The sequence below is a fragment of the Lampetra planeri genome, chromosome 16 (assembly GCF_965212315.1).
Source record: "Lampetra planeri chromosome 16, kcLamPlan1.2.h2, whole genome shotgun sequence".
In the NCBI taxonomy this organism is placed as follows: Eukaryota; Metazoa; Chordata; class Hyperoartia; order Petromyzontiformes; family Petromyzontidae; genus Lampetra; species Lampetra planeri.
This window is the reverse complement of record NC_136122.1, coordinates 13,134,078-13,153,094: the sequence shown is the minus strand read 5'-3', so window position 1 is coordinate 13,153,094 and position 19,017 is coordinate 13,134,078. Positions and strand designations below refer to the sequence as shown.

Here is a 19,017-nt window from a genome sequence, read left to right as displayed (position 1 = left end):
GGGCATTGGGGGAAGCAAGGGTGATGGAGGGTCAAGCTCAGCACCGGCGCCCACCTGCACGAGTTGACAGATGAAGGACTCCGGCTATCGGGCGCTCGCGGTAGGGAAGGCACCTAACCCTCACTCCACCCCGCGCGGCAAAGTTACGTTCAAACGGCGGCGATTCTTTCACTGAAATTTCCCCTGCGTCTCAAACCCCCCCCCCCCGCCAACGCCCCCACCACCAGGCCGACGCGGCTCGTCAAAACATCCTCGATCTCTTGGCGGAGTGCCACATATTCACACCCTATTCACACCCTATTCACGGACGGTATCCGGGTGGAGGAACCTAACGCTCAACAACAAGGCAGGGAGGCAGGCAGTCACGCAGGCAGCCAGAGGCAGTTTCTCCCGACTGCCGCCCTGCTGCGTTGTACGATTCGGTGCAAACGTCGAAGCCTCGCAAAGCTAAAACGATCGCAGCCTGACTACCACTGAAACGTCACATTGAGCAACGTGTACATGCGGTGATGTCACTAAACGTCAGGGCAGGAATTATCTGGCAGGTTCGATGGGGTAAGGCAAATGGCTGTACGTTAATAAATTAAACTGAATCTGACTCCGCGGAAATTAAAAGGTTACGTTTCGGTGAGCGAGCAATGGTTCGTCTCATCACAGGCGTTGAGTGAGTAGGAACACTCTGAACTGGATTCCACTTCCCTGAGTCGCATCAGCAGGCCGAATCCTGTTAAGCAGATGCTGCTGCTGAAGGCAGGCATGGCCCGTTTCCTGAATATTCCACAAATTATAAATTCCTCGGCATGGTTGGTTACGTACGCTGCCACCAACTCCCTACCACCCCCAGCAGCATCACACCCCTTACGGACGACCTTTGTCCGCGAAGGGGCTAAACCACCGAAGAGCGGCTCTACACCAATAGAGCGAGACCAGCTGCGCTTGGCCCGCGACTGGAAAATGCTAGCTGACATTGGCCGGCAACTTGTGTTTCCTCCGGAGATCGCAACCACCACCCTAAGACCTGACATGGTGCTCTGGTCCCGTTCGCTCAAGAAGGTTTTCATCATTGAGCTCACAGTACCCTGGGAGGACTCAGTAGATGAGGCTTATGAGCGAAAACATCTGCGCTATGCCGATCTAGCTGCCGAAGCACGGCATCATGGCTGGAACACAGAAGTCCGACCAGTGGAGGTGGGCTGCAGAGGTTTTGTGGCAACATCTACAACCAGGCTGCTTAGAGACCTGGGAATTAAGGGCCAGAGCCAGCGTTCGGCAATCAGAGCTGTATCGGAGGCGGCAGAAGGCAGCAGTCAGTGGCTCTGGATGAAGAGGAAAGACCCCAGCTGGGCCCCAAAGTGAGAGGGCCAGGAGGTATGCAGTCAACAATACTTGACTCAGGGAGGAGGACGCCCCTGCCATGCATAGTCCCATGGGATGTTGGCTATCAACAACAAGGCAACTCCTATGACTAATTGGGAATGGGACGCAAGCGTAGGATTGATCACCCTGTCGCTGGCCGCCTTTGGGGAGGGTGTATAGTATGAAAGGCCGAAACACCCTAGGAACCAAAGGGTCACTACTGACGATGCGCTCCCCAAATTTCACCAGGCTCACTGTTCATGAACTCTTGGAAGTGCTTGCACAAAGGATACTAACATCTCATCCTGTGTTCTTTGGAATCAACATACATACGAGGATGTTTCCTTTGGCTCAAAACCAGTTGTGGAAATGCCACATTGCTATGGCAGGGGGCGGCGATTCTTTCCATCGGACAACCGTTGCTGACCTCCTCTCAAAGCGGTATTTATTTTATCAGTCCTGTAGAGATAATGGGCTTAGTCAAGTCCAGACCGGGATATTAACTCGCAAGCTTGCGAGAGCGATCCACGCACTCTAACCACAGCGCTACCCAGCAAGATAGAAGCAGGCTTCCACAGAAACACGAGCAACATCATTGGTGACACGAGCAGCAATTATTCATTGCGTTGTGGTCTAAACACTGAGCGGAGAGGCTGACACACAGATACCTGCTACATGTGGGTGGTGCACGGTGCATGTTGATTCAAGCGAACTGACAGAGGCCTGGGCCTGTAAAACAGAGGTGTGAATTTACGGGCAGAGGGTCCCATGCGGCCTGCGACTTCACTTCACACGGCACTGCGACTTCACTTCACGCTTGCCCGTAGCGTCCCCACGCTGTGTTTTAGACTTTAACCTACAGACGTTTCTCAACCATCCCCCACACACACGGGGCAACTTACAGGCATCCACTTACCGACAACACCGGGACCTTCCACCTCCTCCTTGCTGCCGTTGGCATCCGTGATGATCCAGAAGCGGCGGATGAGCTTGCACGCGTTCTCCGGAAGGGCGTCCGCGGCCATCTCAATCCTGCGGAGAGACGCGGTGTGCAAATGACCGATGTAAATTAAATCGTCGACGGCGATAATTTGCGCTTTGCTTCGGTTAACAGTCTGGATTTCTCGAGAGAGGCGCCCTTTGCGCTGGTTGCGTACGCGCCCAACCATCGGCGACTTGCGTCTTCGTCACAAACGTCTCAGGGAGCACCCCTGGCAGCAGCCGCCTCTGTGTGGCACAAGGTGGCTTCGTCAGCTGGCCTGCATGTTGGCGCGAGTTTGCGAGTAGCGGGGCGATGACCGCTGCGGTGTGCAGTTCAAATTGGATCCTATGCGGGTGATTTTGTATTTATTTAAAGTTGACATCCATGCCAATGAAGATCTTCACCGGGGGGGGGGGGCCCTCCGTGTGGATAGGATGTCCCTTGAACGTAGCTCGGAAGTAGTTTGGCGACAGCTGCTTCTGCGGTCTGTTCTCTGCAGCGGGGTCATTCTCCGATAGCCGTTAAAGAGTTCTGAATGGACTAGGCGTCCTCGGGTCATTACGCCAAGAAAGAAAATGTAATAAAACTGGGGGGAGGGGGGGAGGGATGACTTTAAACGTTTAAAGGACATGCAATTGGACTGGTGAATAAGCAGAAGTTAAGGACTCAAACGTGTCCATACGCGCCGCCTTGCAGCGTGCAACCGTAGAGTCGGCGAGTTCATTTGGCAACAATTACTCATTCCGTCCCTGACTGTTCTTCTCTTCTAAGTGTGAGTCGGTGGCCAATACTGCATCCAATTACTTGCTGTATTGTTCTGTTACAAGGCGGTGTTAATGATGAAAATAATTAGTTTTGTTTGAATTCAGGGGTTACAATGGTTTGCGTAAGAAGGCGTGGCAATGCCTTTATGAAAATAAACTTAATTATTTTCGAGTGAATTTAAGGCACGGAGCCGTCGTGGCAGGTTCTGTTTCGACCGTCTTTGACGATCTGTGGACGGTGGCGAGGTGCGGAGTAACACGTCGAATAGCGCTCGTAATAATAGATTATATCACAAAAATAAATATTGTCTGTAATGGGTTTAATGTGACCCCTGCTGCGCCTGTATATTTAGAATGGAGGATTCCGCAGTGTTATATCACGAAAAATAATCAGTGCTTTAAAATTGTCGTCATTTAGATCCGACCAAGAGTATTGCCAGTTGCGCGATCGGCGTTGCGTCGAGTGACTAAGGGACCGCTCAGTGGAGTGCCCACTATTCGCGTTGGCCAATGGCCCACATAAAGCGGATACCACAGAAGTAGTTCCGAGACCACCTCTTCAAGTGACAGAATATTAAGGTCGTGTTTTTTTCTTCTTATTGTGCGGTCATTGGGCGAGCAAGCAAGAGGCCGTCAACTCGCTACACACGTACACTCTTGCATTGAATTGTGAATCGTGAAAACGAATCAAATCGCGAGTCAGCCAGAATTGTCACGGGCTTATACAAATCCCAAACCTACTCGACACATTCGTCAATAACACCGTGGGCTTAAAATAATATATAACAGGCGATATTTCTGGGCAATGGTCCTTCCACATGGCAGATTATATATTTTTCCTTTTAAGCTCACGGTGTTATTGACGAACGTATTGAGGGTTATTTCTCATTCACCGTGCGTCGTTGCACCACTGCCAATACAGAGGCGGTGCCAAATCATTTGTGTTACATAAATACAAAATATATTCGGAATATATTTTTTTCACAGGTTCGGTTGAGTAAAAAAGGTGGAAGTAGCAGCAACAGAAAAAACAAACTTCTCTACTCTTATAACGACGGTAATTTCATCGCACGCGCGGGGAAAAAAAAAAAATCCCTCTGACTTGCCATGCCAGTGGCAAGTCAGCAACAGGCACGAGTGCAAATTAACTTTCTGTGCCGCTAATAAGATAGCGCACAATGAGATCCGCTCACTGACAAAATAAAGGCAGCCATTAACCCCGCCGATTATAATACCCCAACACAGGGGCAACATTTAATTAAGGAAGGAGGCAGGTTGTGTGTAATTATTTCCTGACAAAAATCTGTCTCGTTGTGAACAGCTAAGGAATAACGTGGGGTTTTGTAGCTTGAAGGATTAGGGAATGATCAAACGGGAGCCATCGCCTAATCTTGTTTTACAGGGCATATAAATGTGTGTGTGCACGCGCGTGCATGTACACGTGTGTGCATGTGTGCGTGCGCACGTATACACGTGTGTGTGTGCGCGCGTGCGTGTACACGTGTGTGTGTGCGCGTGCGTGCGTGTACACGTGGGGAGCGGTAGTGTAGTGGTTCGCGCGCCACGCTACGAAGCCTGCGATCCAAGTTCGATGACAGCTCACGGTCAACACCAATGAACATTATCTGAACTGGTCATGGGGCCTCCCCTAGGTCGACTCAGCCTCCAATGAGTGTCCTGGTGCGGTGTGTAAACATCGCCACTGAAGATAACAAAGGCGGCCGGGCGTGGTGCTGGCCACCCACCCACCACCTCGTGTGCCGTGCCGGCCTTCATAGGTGCAGGACTTGCGCCAAAAGTCTGTTAAAGGCTGTATGGGTGATTTTTTTGCCTCCGTACGAACGCATGTGTTTATAGGTAAAGGCGCAGCCCTGCAATTGCTCACTCACGGAAGGAGCCTCCACTAAAGGGAGCTCTAGCGATCACCTCGCGAGGCTATATGGCCCTCCCCTCTTCCACGTTGGGGCAGACGCCTTGGGAGAGGTGGGAGTTACCCACGCTTTACAACCCACCGCACCCTTTAAGAGCCTTGCACCGCTGCTTAAACTGTCGTGCCACGCAATCGAACGAATACCCGGCGACCCTTCGACCCGCAAGCGCAGCGCGCTCACCCCTACGGCACGGCGGTATCCTTGCACGCGCGAGTGCGCGTTGAGGCTGTACGGGGGATCTTTGTCGACTTGTTTGGTGTGTGCATACACACACACATACATGACATAAATCATATATGTGCTGTCTATAGAAACGCAAGTAATGAGTCGTAATAATAAGAGGAACCACAGCCACAAATTGTTGAAAATAAAAACAGGAACGGTGCAAATGCACGAGCTGACAGGCCACGCTCGTTTGGCGAGCATGGACTGGCTGATTATACCCGGGAGGGGGCGGGGGGTGGGGCGGGGGCAGGGTGGGGTGGCAAAGGAAGATCCCTGTTGCGGCTTACTCCACCACCGCCATCGCCACCGCCACCCCGTTGCGTGAGAGCGGATCATCAGCCGGCTAACCCCCAAGCCTACCTGCCAAGCCTGGGGGATCTTCAGCACCAACTTTGGTGAGTTTGGCTCCCTGGGTGCGTGCGCGTGTGTACGCGCGTGTGTTTTGTTTAATGCCAGGAGCCAGTTTGAAATTTCTTTTGTTATAAAAAAAAGAGTGACAGTGGAACAAAAACAAATTCGACCAAGGTCAAAAAGTTGTTTTCCCATCTTCCAATTCTCTCTCCGATTCTCTCCGTGTGTGTCTCTGGTGAAGCAGAAAAGCGATCGTCAGTACCTGCAGTTTAATCGCCAAAGGCGCCCAACTTTGTCAGGCGCTGGCTCCTAATGACGAGTTAGTCTGGCTCGACAAATGCTCACAAAGCCCACACTGGTTTTTCCCACTCCCACCCGCAAATCTGCTGCTTCCAATCGTTGCCCCTACGGTGGGTTGGAGGGCAGTGAGCCTCAGGTGCTCTTGAAACCATCTCTGTGAGTCTCAGGCATTAACACTGAACCATAGCAATCCTGAGTCTGGCTCTGAGCCTCAGGCATTAACACTGAACCATAGCAATCCTCAGTCTGGCTCTGAGCCTCACGCATTAACGGTGAACCATTAAAATCCTCAAAGGGTTTGGTCTGTCCGAGAGCAACGGTCATTAATACTGAGCCTTAAGAATCATAACGGAAGCCTTAGTGTGGCCCTCAGTGTATTACGATAGCCGGTGGTGAATATAAAGCATACGCAGGGTGGAGCACGGATCGGCGGTTAGCACAACGCCCTACGAGCGCCGCAACCCGACTTCGATTCCCAGCCGTGGCCTACTTCAGCGGCGTGTGACATCTGAACCATCTCAGGGCTCCTGAGCGTCGCACTGCCCAGTGCAGGGTGCAGTACGATCGAACGAGCCTCGCGCGGGCCGGGTGCCGCCTGCCTCGCGTGCCAACGTTCTGACCCGCCCCTACTGGACATCTGTGAGAAAGAGCTTTGCAGCTCAGCGGATTCCTCCTGCATAAATGAACATTCTGATTCCGATTCTGAAATCGTGGGCCTTACCCACCCGGCGAGGCCGTAGGTTTCTACACGGCCCGCCCGGCGCGTCCTGGTAAAGGCTCAGCCAGTCGTGGAGCGAGCAGGCCTCACCACCTGTCAGCCCATAGCCGGGGGTGGGGGGGGGGGGGTCACCCTCGCCTCTACCTCCACCCAAAGCCGGCCGGCCGTGATGCCAAAAGGATGGCGAGCCATCCCAATAACAGATTTCCTGCCCGGATGAGCTTCGAGGCCCTGGTGCTCATCTCCCCGATTGACAACCCCGAGGCAGCGGTGGAAAATTCCACACTTTTATGATGTGAGGGTGTAGGGGTGCGGGGCTGGGGGGGTTGGGTCTATCCACGGGACGACCGCTGTCGACTTCCCCGCGAAGTGGCACCTATTTTATTGACCGCCCCCGCCCCCACTCCCGTAGCCCCCCACCCCCCTCCGGAGGGACGATACACGGGTCGAACCAACCCGCGAGGAGTCGAACTCGGCCTTCTGCCGCCGCGCCGAGCCACCTGTGCCGGGCGGGCGGCTCGCGAGCGGCGTCCCGACGGCGTGAAGGGTTCGGCGAAAGCGGAGGGCGTCAGCTGACGGTCCCCGACTCTCCGCTTGCCCTTGATTGGCAAGCGATAAGGGACACCGGCTGACACGCAGCACGAGTTTTTGCAACAGCTCCCCGCGCGTGCTTATCTCGGAATAGATTGATTTCTTTTTTAATTCTTTCATACTTTTTATTTTACTTACTCGTTCTGGTGGGGGGAGCCACGGAGTGATAGCGTGGTGTGATGTGGAATTGGAAAAATTGGGAAGAAGTCTTGGGCGCATCGCAGGGGGTTGGGTTAAGTGGGGTTGGTGCGGGTGGGTGGGGGGGCAAACAGGCAGGAAGGTTTAAGATAGAATCCTGGCTCCTGACAGCGCTGACACAGCGACGTGACGAGGGGTGGGGGTCGGAAGGGAACGGGAGGGCGGGGGGCCCGGGCGGAGCGGGCAGAGGGAGGACGGTGCAGGCGGTTTGTGCTTCAGATTAAAGAGGAAGGGTATTAACCCCCACGGAGCCTTTCACGCCGACGGGGCAATGCGCGCGTCCGCGGCACTTTCGTTGGCGACAGCGGCCGCCCCCCCCCCTCCCCCCGGCGTGTCACGCTCTCTCTCGCCCTCTCCCACTCTCTCTCCGCCCGACTTTCACGACCAGCGACGCGGGGGGCCGCGTGCCAACCCGCGCGCGGGAAGCGCCGCGGCCGTCCCTCGTAGTCGGGGTGCGGCGGTTTTAAATCCGGCGCTCGCGACGCGCCGGAGGGTTAACCCTTCCGACGACGGCGCCGTTCGTGCCTCGTGGCGTTCCCGGGCCGTCCGGGATGGCGCCGTCGCGGGGGGGGCGGGGGCCGGAGCGCCGCGGTGGCGGGAGGCCGCCGGCGGCCCCTTCCCCACGGTGGCGGCACGCCGGACCCCGCGCCCGGCAAAGTTCGGCGAGCGCGGGGGGGGCGCGCGGCGACCGCCGCGGAGGGCGGCACGCGAGTTGGCGGGGGGTGGGGGGGGGGGCGATGGGTTAAAAAATCTCTTGGGAGCCATCAGGCAGACAGGACACTGATGGGAATTACAGGAGACGTCAGCCTTGCGTTTCTAACGAGCTTTTGAAAAGGTCTCGGGGCAAAGAAAGGGGGGGTGGAGGTGGAGGGGAGAAAGGAGGGGGGAGAGGAGCAAAAAAAAAAGCCCAGCACGACGTAGGAAGCGTTAAGCTCCCATGCTGTCATCCTCGCTCGCATGATCTGAACCGTGTGATACTCAAAGGTTATTAACGGTTTAGCTTTTTTAATTCGGATGAATCCCTTCTTTTCCCCGTGAAAACGACTCTCAAGTCGAGGCAGAAATACCCCCCCCCCCGCCCCGTGAGTACCGCGTACCGTGCTGGAACATCAAGTGCCGCTAAGCGTACGGGGGGGGGGGGGGGGGCGGGGTAAGGGAGGGGGTGAGGCTGTTTCCGCGAGGCTCTGGGACGAGGTGCGCCGTCGCCCGCGCGGCCCAAACGGCGCGACGGAAGTGTCGCTCCGCTCGCTCGTGCTTCAAGTGTGGCCGTTTAACAGAACGCGGATCGGCGGCAGCGGCGGATGAACCACTCGATACGACGACGGATAAAAATAAAACACGCGACAAGAATGGGTGGCACTGACATTCAGAGGCATTAAAATCAACGTGGACACCCGACCGGAGTGCCCCGATCTCTCTCCCCGATAGCCCACGCGGGAGGGAGGGACATTCAAATCGGAGTGACATTAAGAGGCTTGCGCCACGAGAGGTGCGAGCCGGCGCCAGGGTGCAATTGTCAAGTCGGCGTCGGGAAAGCCCGGACCTCTGCACGACGCTCGGGCGACTTACGGAACCGACGCCGCCGGAACACCGCGAGCCGTCTTAGCCGACGAAGAACTCAATCGCGCGGTGGCGTGCGGGCACGCGGGGCACCCTGCGTGGAGCCGTACTTCGCCACGCTCGCAGGGTGCCGGTGAAGGCGGGCAGCGACAGACGCCCTTCTCTTGGGGGCTGCCGCTCAGCCGTCATCCTCGACCGCAGGCCACCGACCCTCCTGGCCGTGACGCGTCCGGCCCGAGGCCCCGCAACGTACCGTTCTTAACGTTCGGCGTGGCGTCGTCAACTTAACGCACGTTCTCTCCGAGCCTCTCCAAACCTCGTCTGCCTCTCGGCAACACGCAGCAAAGAGAATCGCTCGGGATGGGGGACACGCTGCCCAGGTTACCCAGAGGTCACCAGTTTGATTCCGTCTCCCGGCGGCGGCAGTTGAAGCGAGCAGCGTGATTGGCTTCAACTAGAGTTGGTGGGAAACCTGGCCAAGGTGGGAGAGAGCCAACCAAAATATCCTCCTGAGGAGGAGCGGCTCATCAGAGCTGCTCCCTTCAGTGGAGGCCCTGCTGCCAGCTGTGGCATCAACCAGGACACTGCAGGGCCGCCATGTCCTTGCGCAACAGGGAAACCACTCGCTCGTACGACCGTACGCGCAAGCAAAGTCGGAGATGCGAACCGCCCAGCCATCTGCGAACGACGCAGGCCGACGCGTCGCGGAGTTAACGACAGGCGCACGACAGCTCCCGGCGTGCAGTCGCGGGGCAGATGGGCGGCGCGGCCACCGACGGGGGCGTGGATCAGCCACGGCGCGGACAGCTCCTTGTACTCACGAGAGATTTGGGCCGGGTGACAGGGTCTCAACTGAGTATTTTGCACCTCTCTCCCCGTCGCCTCTCCGCTGGCCTCTGTTGACAACCCAAAGCGAGGATGCGATCTGAGTCGCAGGCGGCTCTTGTCGCGTAGACTCGCAAGTGAAGCTGGTCCCCAGATGGCCTCAATCATAGAATGTTCAGTCGACGTCACTTCCTTGTTTTCCTCGGTTACGTTATGTGGAGCATCCACACTTCCCTTCCTCCCTGTAGTGAAACTATTAAACCGTTTTTATGTTATTAGGTAAGGTCCACGGAGCTATTAAGCTACTTTTCAGATGATAACTCAACGAGGTGGATTACCGCTTGGAAATTTATATGGGTCAAATACTTTGAACGCACGTTGATTCTAAATGTGTAGTGAAAACCGTAGGACCTGGAGAAAAATCCACGCGACCACAGGGAGAGACACACGCAAACTCTAAATATGCAGCAGTCAGGGTCGGGATAAAACCCACGACCTCCTGCATACCAGGCGAGGGAGTTAACACCTCGCCACCACGGCACCCCTCGACAAAGACAAAAAGTTCAATGCAGGCCCAGCCGAACGAAGATCCGGAAACTCGCCGATTCCCTCAATGGCGCTCAGTCGCCTGCTTGTACACTTCCAAGTCCGCTACGATGGTCACTGTCCCCGCGAGATTCACTCTGCTCCCTCCACCCGCGCTGAGGACTCAGCCGACCAGAGCGACGGCATGCCCTTGTCGCACGCAGGAGGAGGAGGAGGAGAAGAAAACACGAAAAGTAAGAAATGGAAAAGCGGATCCGTTCTTTAACCAGACGGGCTGGTACACCGACGGGGCAGGCAGGAGCGGAAATGTCTAAACGCTGCTTAACCCAACGATGTAATTTTTCTTCGCGGCTGCGAGCGATCAAACGAATTGCAAATGGGAGATCGGAAGGGATGAGGACGAGAAGGCGCGCGGCTGTAAAAAAAAAAAGAAAAATTGCGACGCGAGAGCGAAGATGGAAAGTGAGAGGAAGCGAGAGGGCCGACGGCACGATTGACAAAAGGGAGCGGAGAAAGGAACAATAATGAGAAATCGCTAAAACGTAAAGGATAAGGAAGAGATAAAAGGTGAAATATATATATCTGCTCGATGGAGGGGACTCGATATCCTCGGAAATTACACGGTTTGGGGGAGTGAGGTCAATTTCGTTCGAGTGGCGCTTAACCCGGCAGCGGCCAAGGCTCTCGCAGCAAGGCTTGCTGGCAGTGCGGCTTCCGCTACGGCACCGCGACAGCACCAGGACACTCCGCACACACGCACGTATCCTTTCAAATATTCCCATTCAAGTTCCACTTAATTGATAATTAATTGAGCCGCTCTCTGTACCGCAAGTCGAGGGTGTGTGCAACACGTGCGATAAATAGCGCGCGCCTGCCTGCCTGCCTGCACATGACGCCGAAAGCGTTAATGCCCTGCAGTTATAAAAGTGACCCCCGGTGGAACCCAGCAATTCCTCTTCATGCCAGGAGACATCTCACACACCATCATCTTTTTGTTTTATATTTAATTATTTTCTGGTGGATCGGGGAGGTAGGGGGGCAGGGGCAGAGGGGGGTGGCTGCCACTTCGAGGTTGCTCTGATGTTGTTTTTTTGCTTTTTAGGCCAGTGGGGTGGTGCACAGCTGCAGTCCAATACTTTTGAGGTCAAGCGTTGGTGGATCACGGACAGATTTGCAGGACACCTGATGTGCTCCGAGTTGGCCACCAGCGGTCATTTCCTTCCTCACGCCCGTGTGATTGAGCGCTCGACGGAAGGAGCTGGGTGGATCGCACAGAGAGCTGTGGGACTACAAAAACCTGCTAGGCCTTGAGTTGGCCCAGCGGCATTCTTCCCCACAAGTGTGATGCGTGGGTGCTCTCCGGGCAGCCTGAGATCCAATGAGCAAATCACCCAGGCGGTGCCCGAACCTCGCCAGGTCTCTCAAGTCAAGCAGCGTAGAGCCCGGGGCCATGGTGCGATGGGCGACCAGCATGCACCCCAAGATGTTATCGGCTCCTGCTACGCTGTGCCTCCTCCAAGGGAGGAGAGCACCTACGGTCACGCGACTACTCCCCCCCACGACCCCCGCATCGTGGTGGAGGCGAGGGGGGGGGGGGCGACGCTCAGCAGTGGATTGACGGAAGGGCCATCCACGCGCTCCCTGAAAGCGTCTCGAGACCCGGGAGAGGCTTTTCCTTCAAGAATGAATTGCGCTCTCGCATCGGTATGACACTTTTTTTGGAGCGGCCACACAGGCGGGCGAGCCACCCGCAGATCACCCGGTAGCCACAAGGAGGTGTGCGGGGCATGTCAACCGCGCCGCGGACGAGTGCCAGAATTTCCGGCAAAGAGTCTCCCGCGGAGCCGAACAGCCGCCACGGCGCCATGCTGCCACGTCGCCTTGTATTCGAATGATGCGTGGCGGCGCGCACCAAAGCAGTGGGGATAGAGAGCGGCTTATTTTTTTGGCATTTGTTGTCATTCCCCCAAATCCCCCCCCCCCCCGCCCGCAAACACCCCCCCCTCCCCCCCCGATTTTACCCTGATCGTGGGATCGGCGTCACTCCACGACAATAACTAAAAGCCCGTTTCGGAACGCCCCCCCCCCCCCCGCAGAGGAGCGCAACCCACCGTGATGTTAGAGAATGACCCACGGAAGGGGACTTCACGGAGCTACCTCTGAGACCGATTCGAGCGAACCCCCGCTCGTCGCGTGAAAGGCAAACAAAGGTTTGGAGCTGGAATTTAGTTAGCCAAAGTGTAGAACCAGATTCATCGTGATGGGTTCATTGATTTATTTCAAGTGCAGTACATTGGCGGCGGGGGCTCACAGATCACCGTCTCAATGCTCTTAACCCTTTCACGTTCCAATGGTGTACAACGTGCACGTCCATCAGTTTTTCATTCCGATTAAGTTCGGATGATGGAATCGATTCCGAACGAAATCATAAGTAAAACGCCACGTGGGACGGCGTGTGGCACAGCTTGACGCGAGCTACCACAGAGTTCGGCGGTCGTGTCGCGACAGTTCTCTGCGTTGAATACGGTACAGCGTCTTTATAAACAGCAGTGCTACGCCTCTCTAAATAAAATCAACGCTGAACCGCTTGTGCGTTCCGAGATCCGGAACACCGACCCTACAACTTGCAGAATATCTCGGAACGGGATAGGGTTAAGAGCCCAGTTTATTGAAAGGCTGGCTGCGTGGCTTTTTCTTTACCGCTACACAGAATAGTTTGGTTTCTCGCTTGGAGCTTTCGTGGAAGATTTCTGTAAAAAGACAAAAAAATCTAAACCGAGGCTGGTAGCAGAGCGCGAACAGGCAACGTGGGGATATGCGCGAAAATTCATCTTTTGGTAATTATGAGGCTTGCTAAGTGGATGCGTGATAATTTATCACTAATCAGCACAACCGATGTAAGTGCGCGTGATGATGAATTAGAAATTATTACAGAACCAGCACTGCCATCACGCCGCATTTGCGAGCCCAGATCAGTCAAGGGTGCGTGATGAAATATCCACATTTCCCGTATATATCAAACCAATAATCCTTTTAGGTATAGCATTTTTTTTTAAAACGTATGAAATATTTCACATTTTATTTGAGCTCCTTCAACATTCCCTCCGTTAGAACTGGCAACGCATTAAATGCCGTGCAATAAGTGTGTGGTGGTTCTCGCCTTAAATCCGTGAATCAAGTATCAGGTCGATGAAACCGTCTGAACAACCTTGGCGTCCCTAAACTGTTTTTTTTCTTTTGACATGGAGGAGAAATGGTTCATACCCAAAATAGATTTAGCAAAAATGCGTTGAGATCAGTTTAACACGTAGGCTTTCGCGACCATTATGAATGCGCTAAGATGGTTCCTAAAACGAATGAAAGAAATATGTGGTACATTACAAGCTGGAATTTATTGACGCATCCATTCATTGATAACAGGGAACTCTTAGGATCAAGATACACGGCATCAAATCCCACAGGCCCGGATCTATTCGTCGCGATTTTGGCAAATTACGTGCGAACGTCGTTTTTGGCAGAAGGAAGGAAAAAAGCCCCCCACGAAAATAAGAAATGCAATTGTACTCCATGCTGTTATGCCATTTTAAATGTAATATGTGAATTCATCTCACTCTTGTCATGCGTAATGCTATTTTGTATCGCACACTAGATTTCCATTGTACATACTTACGCCTGTTTATTGGTCATAAATCGAAAATGTTCCCCTGATTTTTGTTCCATGCAGCCCCTGTAAACCCTCCCTTCTCCCACGTAACCTGCCCACTACCGTGGCATCAGCCACTCACGACGGGTGGACACTGAAAAAAGAGGCTTCCGAGCTGAATGGGCCTCAACAGAAATAAACCGATTGATATGACAATCTTGGCTCATGTTACGTTCAGGAAAATGGGACAAAAAAACAATTATTTAATCAAATCACCAATCTGACCGGTGACAGTTAATCGAATCACAGGGAGGGGACATGGGGGGGGGGGGGCGGTGGTGGTGGATGTGAATCGTTACACACCTACCGAATGAGCTACTTGCATTGGCAGATTTAATCACAGATAATCAAGGAGATTAATTTATGATGGGAGGGACGCGTGGCGTGCAGGGGTGGAGGAGGAGGAGGAGGGACGATGATCGAGACGGGCAGTCGAGTGGCACCCAGAGGTCGGAGGAGACCACGGGGAAGAGAAGACCCGGAGCCAGACGGTGGCGGTGATCGAGAGCCCAGAGACCCCATCGCTGGTGATCGCGCGTCGCACAGCGCGACCCGACACGCGCAACTAAGAGGGGGGGGGGGCAAGCGATGGCGAGGATAAGCCGCATCGACATGGTTGGTCACAACGACCTCTCGACCTCGGGATCATCATCAGCCCTGCGGCGATCGCTCTCGGCGCTCGCTGGCGGCATCTCATCGAGCGAGGCTGAAGCGCCGCCGCACGGCGCTGCGCGCGGCGCTGCGCACGCGGAGAGAGAACAGGGTCGCACTCGGAGAGGAGAGGCGAAAAATAAATATCACAGGGGTTGGCAGGTTGAGCAAAATAAGGCAAAGTCAAACAATATAAAATATAACGGAGAGGATAAAGATGGAGCCATCTGGGGAAATTATAGCTTTATAAATCAAAAAGGAGAAAGGTTAGCCCGTTTTATTTTTATTTTTGGGGGGAGGTGGTGGTTTGGACCGAGTTGGTGCGGCGGGGGAAATGACAGGAAGAAAAGACAAACTTGCCGTTATCGTTTAGATTTTGCGAACAAAATCTAAACGATAACGTCCTGTCATCTCACAGCGTTTTGGTACGGTAATTGTAAAAACTGCAATCGGCACCTTCCTTCGCAGGGACCGCCTGTCCCTGCGCGTCCATTTAATGCGGCGAAACAGGCGCACGGCCATCCGCCGGAGAGGTGTGAACGATCACAGCCAGAGGAGTGTGACGACCCCTACTCGCCCCCCCGCACTCGCAACGCGCGCAGTCGCGTGCCGTCACGTGCCGTCGCAACAAACGCGCGCATGGAACAGTCAGACGGACGGACGGACAGGGGAGACAGAGGAGCGAGTGCACGAGCTGAGACGCGGAACAGAGGCAGAACGAGCGAGACGCAGGGATTCTGCTACTGCTGCCGCCCCTCCAAGTGTGCGTGCCGCTGATTAGAGCCGCCTGCTGCTGCTAAAAGCGAGCACCCATATTATAGCGAGGGCACACAGGGAGAGCCAGAAGCACAGCGCCCGTTTGCCAATAATCACATGCGTGCGTGTCGTTAGAAAGGCAGCTCAGCCTGCCTCTGGCGAGACGCAATTTGACAAAATCGCAGCGGAGAGAGAGAGGTGAAAACGCAGACTCCGGGGCTTTTTTTTTACTTGCACACGGCCGGTAACGCGCCACGAAAACACATTTGCGCGCGTTCCGCGCGTTTCATCTCCATTCTTTCCTTTTTAAAGACGGCAAATAGGCTGCTCCAAGTGTCCTTTCATACGGTGCGACAGGCGTTTTGGACATATCGGTGGCAGCTTTAAATTTTTAATACATCACCTGGTTCCCCCTTTTATTCGCGGGCGAACCCGCGCGAAGCGAGACTATCAACGCTCGCACGGAAACGCCGCGCGCGGCCGCTTATCGTCCTGCCTTGTTTGGGAGGATGAGGAGGAGGCGACAGTTGTAGGCTGCTTGCGTGAGCAGCAAACCGCATTTCCTTGCCCGTTATTCGCTACTTTTCTATTTCTCGATTTCTCCACCACTCAAGTCTTGTTTACCGCACGCCGGCGCGAATGCATCAGGGTTATCCCAAGGTATGGCTGCAATAGCACGAGCATGAATAATTCCTGTAAATGTTTACTGGCAGGACGGAATGCACTCCGTCGTGACCAATGATGAAGGATTTACAATGCCCATTGGAACGAGTGCGCGCACACACATGCGCGCATGTTCTCGAAAAAAGTGATTTTGTCACCAGCCTCTACAGAGTGCCGTCTTGGCAAGAACCCGTAAAGCGCACGCCGCCAAATTTAAATGGCAAGCGCGGCGTCTTCCAACCCCCCCCCCCCCCCCATACTTATTGTGAACAGGCGAACAGGTTTTAATATTTTTTTTTATTTTTCTCGCGTCCCATTCTCTCGGCAGGCACCCGCGCGCCGTGCAGGCGTAAGTCAGCTGGCCTCTTTGTCCTCGGGGCCGGGGGGGGGAGGAGCCAGGGGGGGGGGAGGCGATGGGGGGGGGGGAGAACCTCTGCGGGAACGGATCCGAATAAGTCGCGCGAACACGACATATGGACGCGCTCTCCTCGCTTCGTGGGGCTTATTGTGCCATCTCTGATTAATGCGGAAAATCCTCCGGCGTTCGTCACAAAGTTATAGAGCCGGGGGTCCCGCGTGGATTGGCACTGGTGCGTCGGGGGCAGGTCGCGTGCGACACGGTTTGGCGCGGTGAAGGCGGGAGAGGGGATGGAGTTTTACCAAATTTTGCGAGAGAGTGCCACGGGGAAAAATCAAATGAAGGGTTTGGGCGTTATTTAAATTTAAAAAAGGCAAATTACGAGAGCAAAGGTGCAGCCCTGCAATTTCCTGCCCGCGCCACCGCTCCTGGCAGAAGAACCGCAACTAGGGGGAGCACTGGAGGGCATTTTGGCCAAGTCTGTCACAAGGCGGGAAACACCCACACTTTACCCCACCAGAAGCGACCAGCCGATCGACTGACTGTGGCGTGCCCATTGAAACTGCCGGGTGGACAGAGGCAGAGCCATTTAAGAAACCCCATGACATTGTTTCCACTGCCAGGCCGGGGACATCAAACCTCAATCCAGTGTGCCTGGTCCAAATTACAAGCCTTTACTGCTATATGATACATTATGACTTATCTTTCTTTAAACTAAAGAATCTGTACATCTACAGAGAGAGTGATTTCAAACGCGTGCTGGTTTCATTATTGGCTGCTCCTTGCCAAGTGTTACTTCAAATTTGTTGTTTGCGCAGGAAAACTATTTACCAAAGGCGTTTCTATTTCTATTTTTGCAATATTTTAAAGAATCTTATTCCTCACTCAAGATGCACTATTTTGAAATATATTTCTCTCCTCTTAATGTTCACTGACGTTAAATATTTTATTTCTAATAAAGTAATGTATTGTAAAAAAGATTAATTGGTTGACTTTTTTCATTGCTGTATTTATTGCATTCATAATTTTTACATGACCTGTTGCAAGCGTTGTGTTTTTAATTTGACAGGTTTTTTTGTTTTGTTGATGAACCCCGATTCAAGAGCTTCTTATCTCACAGGGCGATTCTAAATCAACTGTATAGTAAACTGTATAAAACTCATCGTGGGCCTATGACCGCATAAGCGCAGACTCCTCACGGAAGCAACAAAAACAGATGTATGTATGTTGAACTTCTTTCACACCGTACGTAGCCACCCGTGCTAATCGTGGAGGTGGGGGGGAAGGACAACAAACTAATCACAAACAAAGCAGTTCTAAAGAAATTAATTTTCAATCTCGATGATTTTAAAGTGCATAGCTCCGGTGGCTTCCACATATCGGAAGGAAGAGCGTTCCAGACGGCCGCAGAAGCGCATCTGAAAGCACCGCGCGATGCTGTGGTCACCACCGTCTTTGTTCCATGGCTAGCCAAAAGCAGCCGCTGCGAGGATGACCGGAGTATCGCGTGATGGTGGTTTACGCTCCTTGACGAGATCGGCGAGGAAAAAAAAACAGATGACGCATTCTGTGTCTTCACTGCCGCTGTCCTCCGTAGGTGAACGATAAAATACATCGTTCTGGCCGAATTCAGCCACGGTCCATATGATCCATCCCTTATATGATCCATCCCTTATATGATCCATCCCTAATATGATCCATCCCTTATATGATCCATGCCCTATCCGTATGATCCATCCCTCATATGACCCCCCCCCATGCCTAAACTGCGTGACCCCTACCCACCCCATCACAATGCCTAATTGTGAGCTGATGAGACGTTCATGAGTGTACGTGCAAATGTGTGCACACCGCCCTCTATGTTACATTTTCAAACGCAAGACAACGAATAAAACAAGACAAATCCGTGCGAATGGAGACATAATTATGTATCGTCGAGGTGTGTGTGTGTGTGTGTTTTTGGATTATTTGACAGAATTCACGCGGGGGGCATGGGGGGAGGGTGGGGGACGTCACCTTATTCTGTAGGTGAAGAAGTAGTGAGGAGGATTCACCGAACTGAATTCTGGGAGGAAGGAGGTTACCACGGAGACGGTGATGTCACCGGTGTGTGCGACACAGTCCTTGTCACACGTGTACCTGATAAACACATGGCGGGGGAGAGAGATAAAGAAAGCAGTAATTGGAGCACACGCTGGAAACAAATATATAATTTATTTTTAATTGGTAACTAAACATGGCTGTTAATTTTTCTTGACATGCCACATAGCTGCCAATTGCATCCGGGATAATTCAGAAAACATACACTCGTGGGCGTGCGTGTGTATGAACGTGGGGAGCAGTAGTGCAGTGCTTAGCACGCTGCGCTACAAACCCAGTCACACCAGTTCAATTCCAGGCCATGGTTAACATTCATGGCAAGTGCTACATTAATCAGACTTCAAACACTCCACCAGCCCCCACCCCCCAGGTCAACTCAGCCTTAATATGCACCCAGCGCAATGGTCAGGCAATGTGCTTCATCAAAATAATGGCGCAG

The 19,017-nt window shown here is 53.6% G+C and overlaps 1 protein-coding gene across 3 annotated transcripts in view; it reads right to left on the bottom strand.

The window, feature by feature from the left end:
- Positions 1–19,017, bottom strand: part of FBXO3 (F-box protein 3) — a 121,504-nt gene that overhangs the window by 18,393 nt on the left and 84,094 nt on the right. For 2 of the 3 annotated variants that reach the window (XM_078601658.1, XM_078601659.1), the window contains exons 8-9: positions 18,495–18,617; positions 2,273–2,388 (exon numbers count right to left, since the gene is read on the bottom strand). In XM_078601658.1, the coding sequence (XP_078457784.1) occupies positions 2,273–2,388; positions 18,495–18,617 (239 nt within the window). The remainder of the gene's footprint in view (positions 1–2,272; positions 2,389–18,494; positions 18,618–19,017) is intronic. The other variant, XM_078601660.1, reaches the window with a different exon arrangement.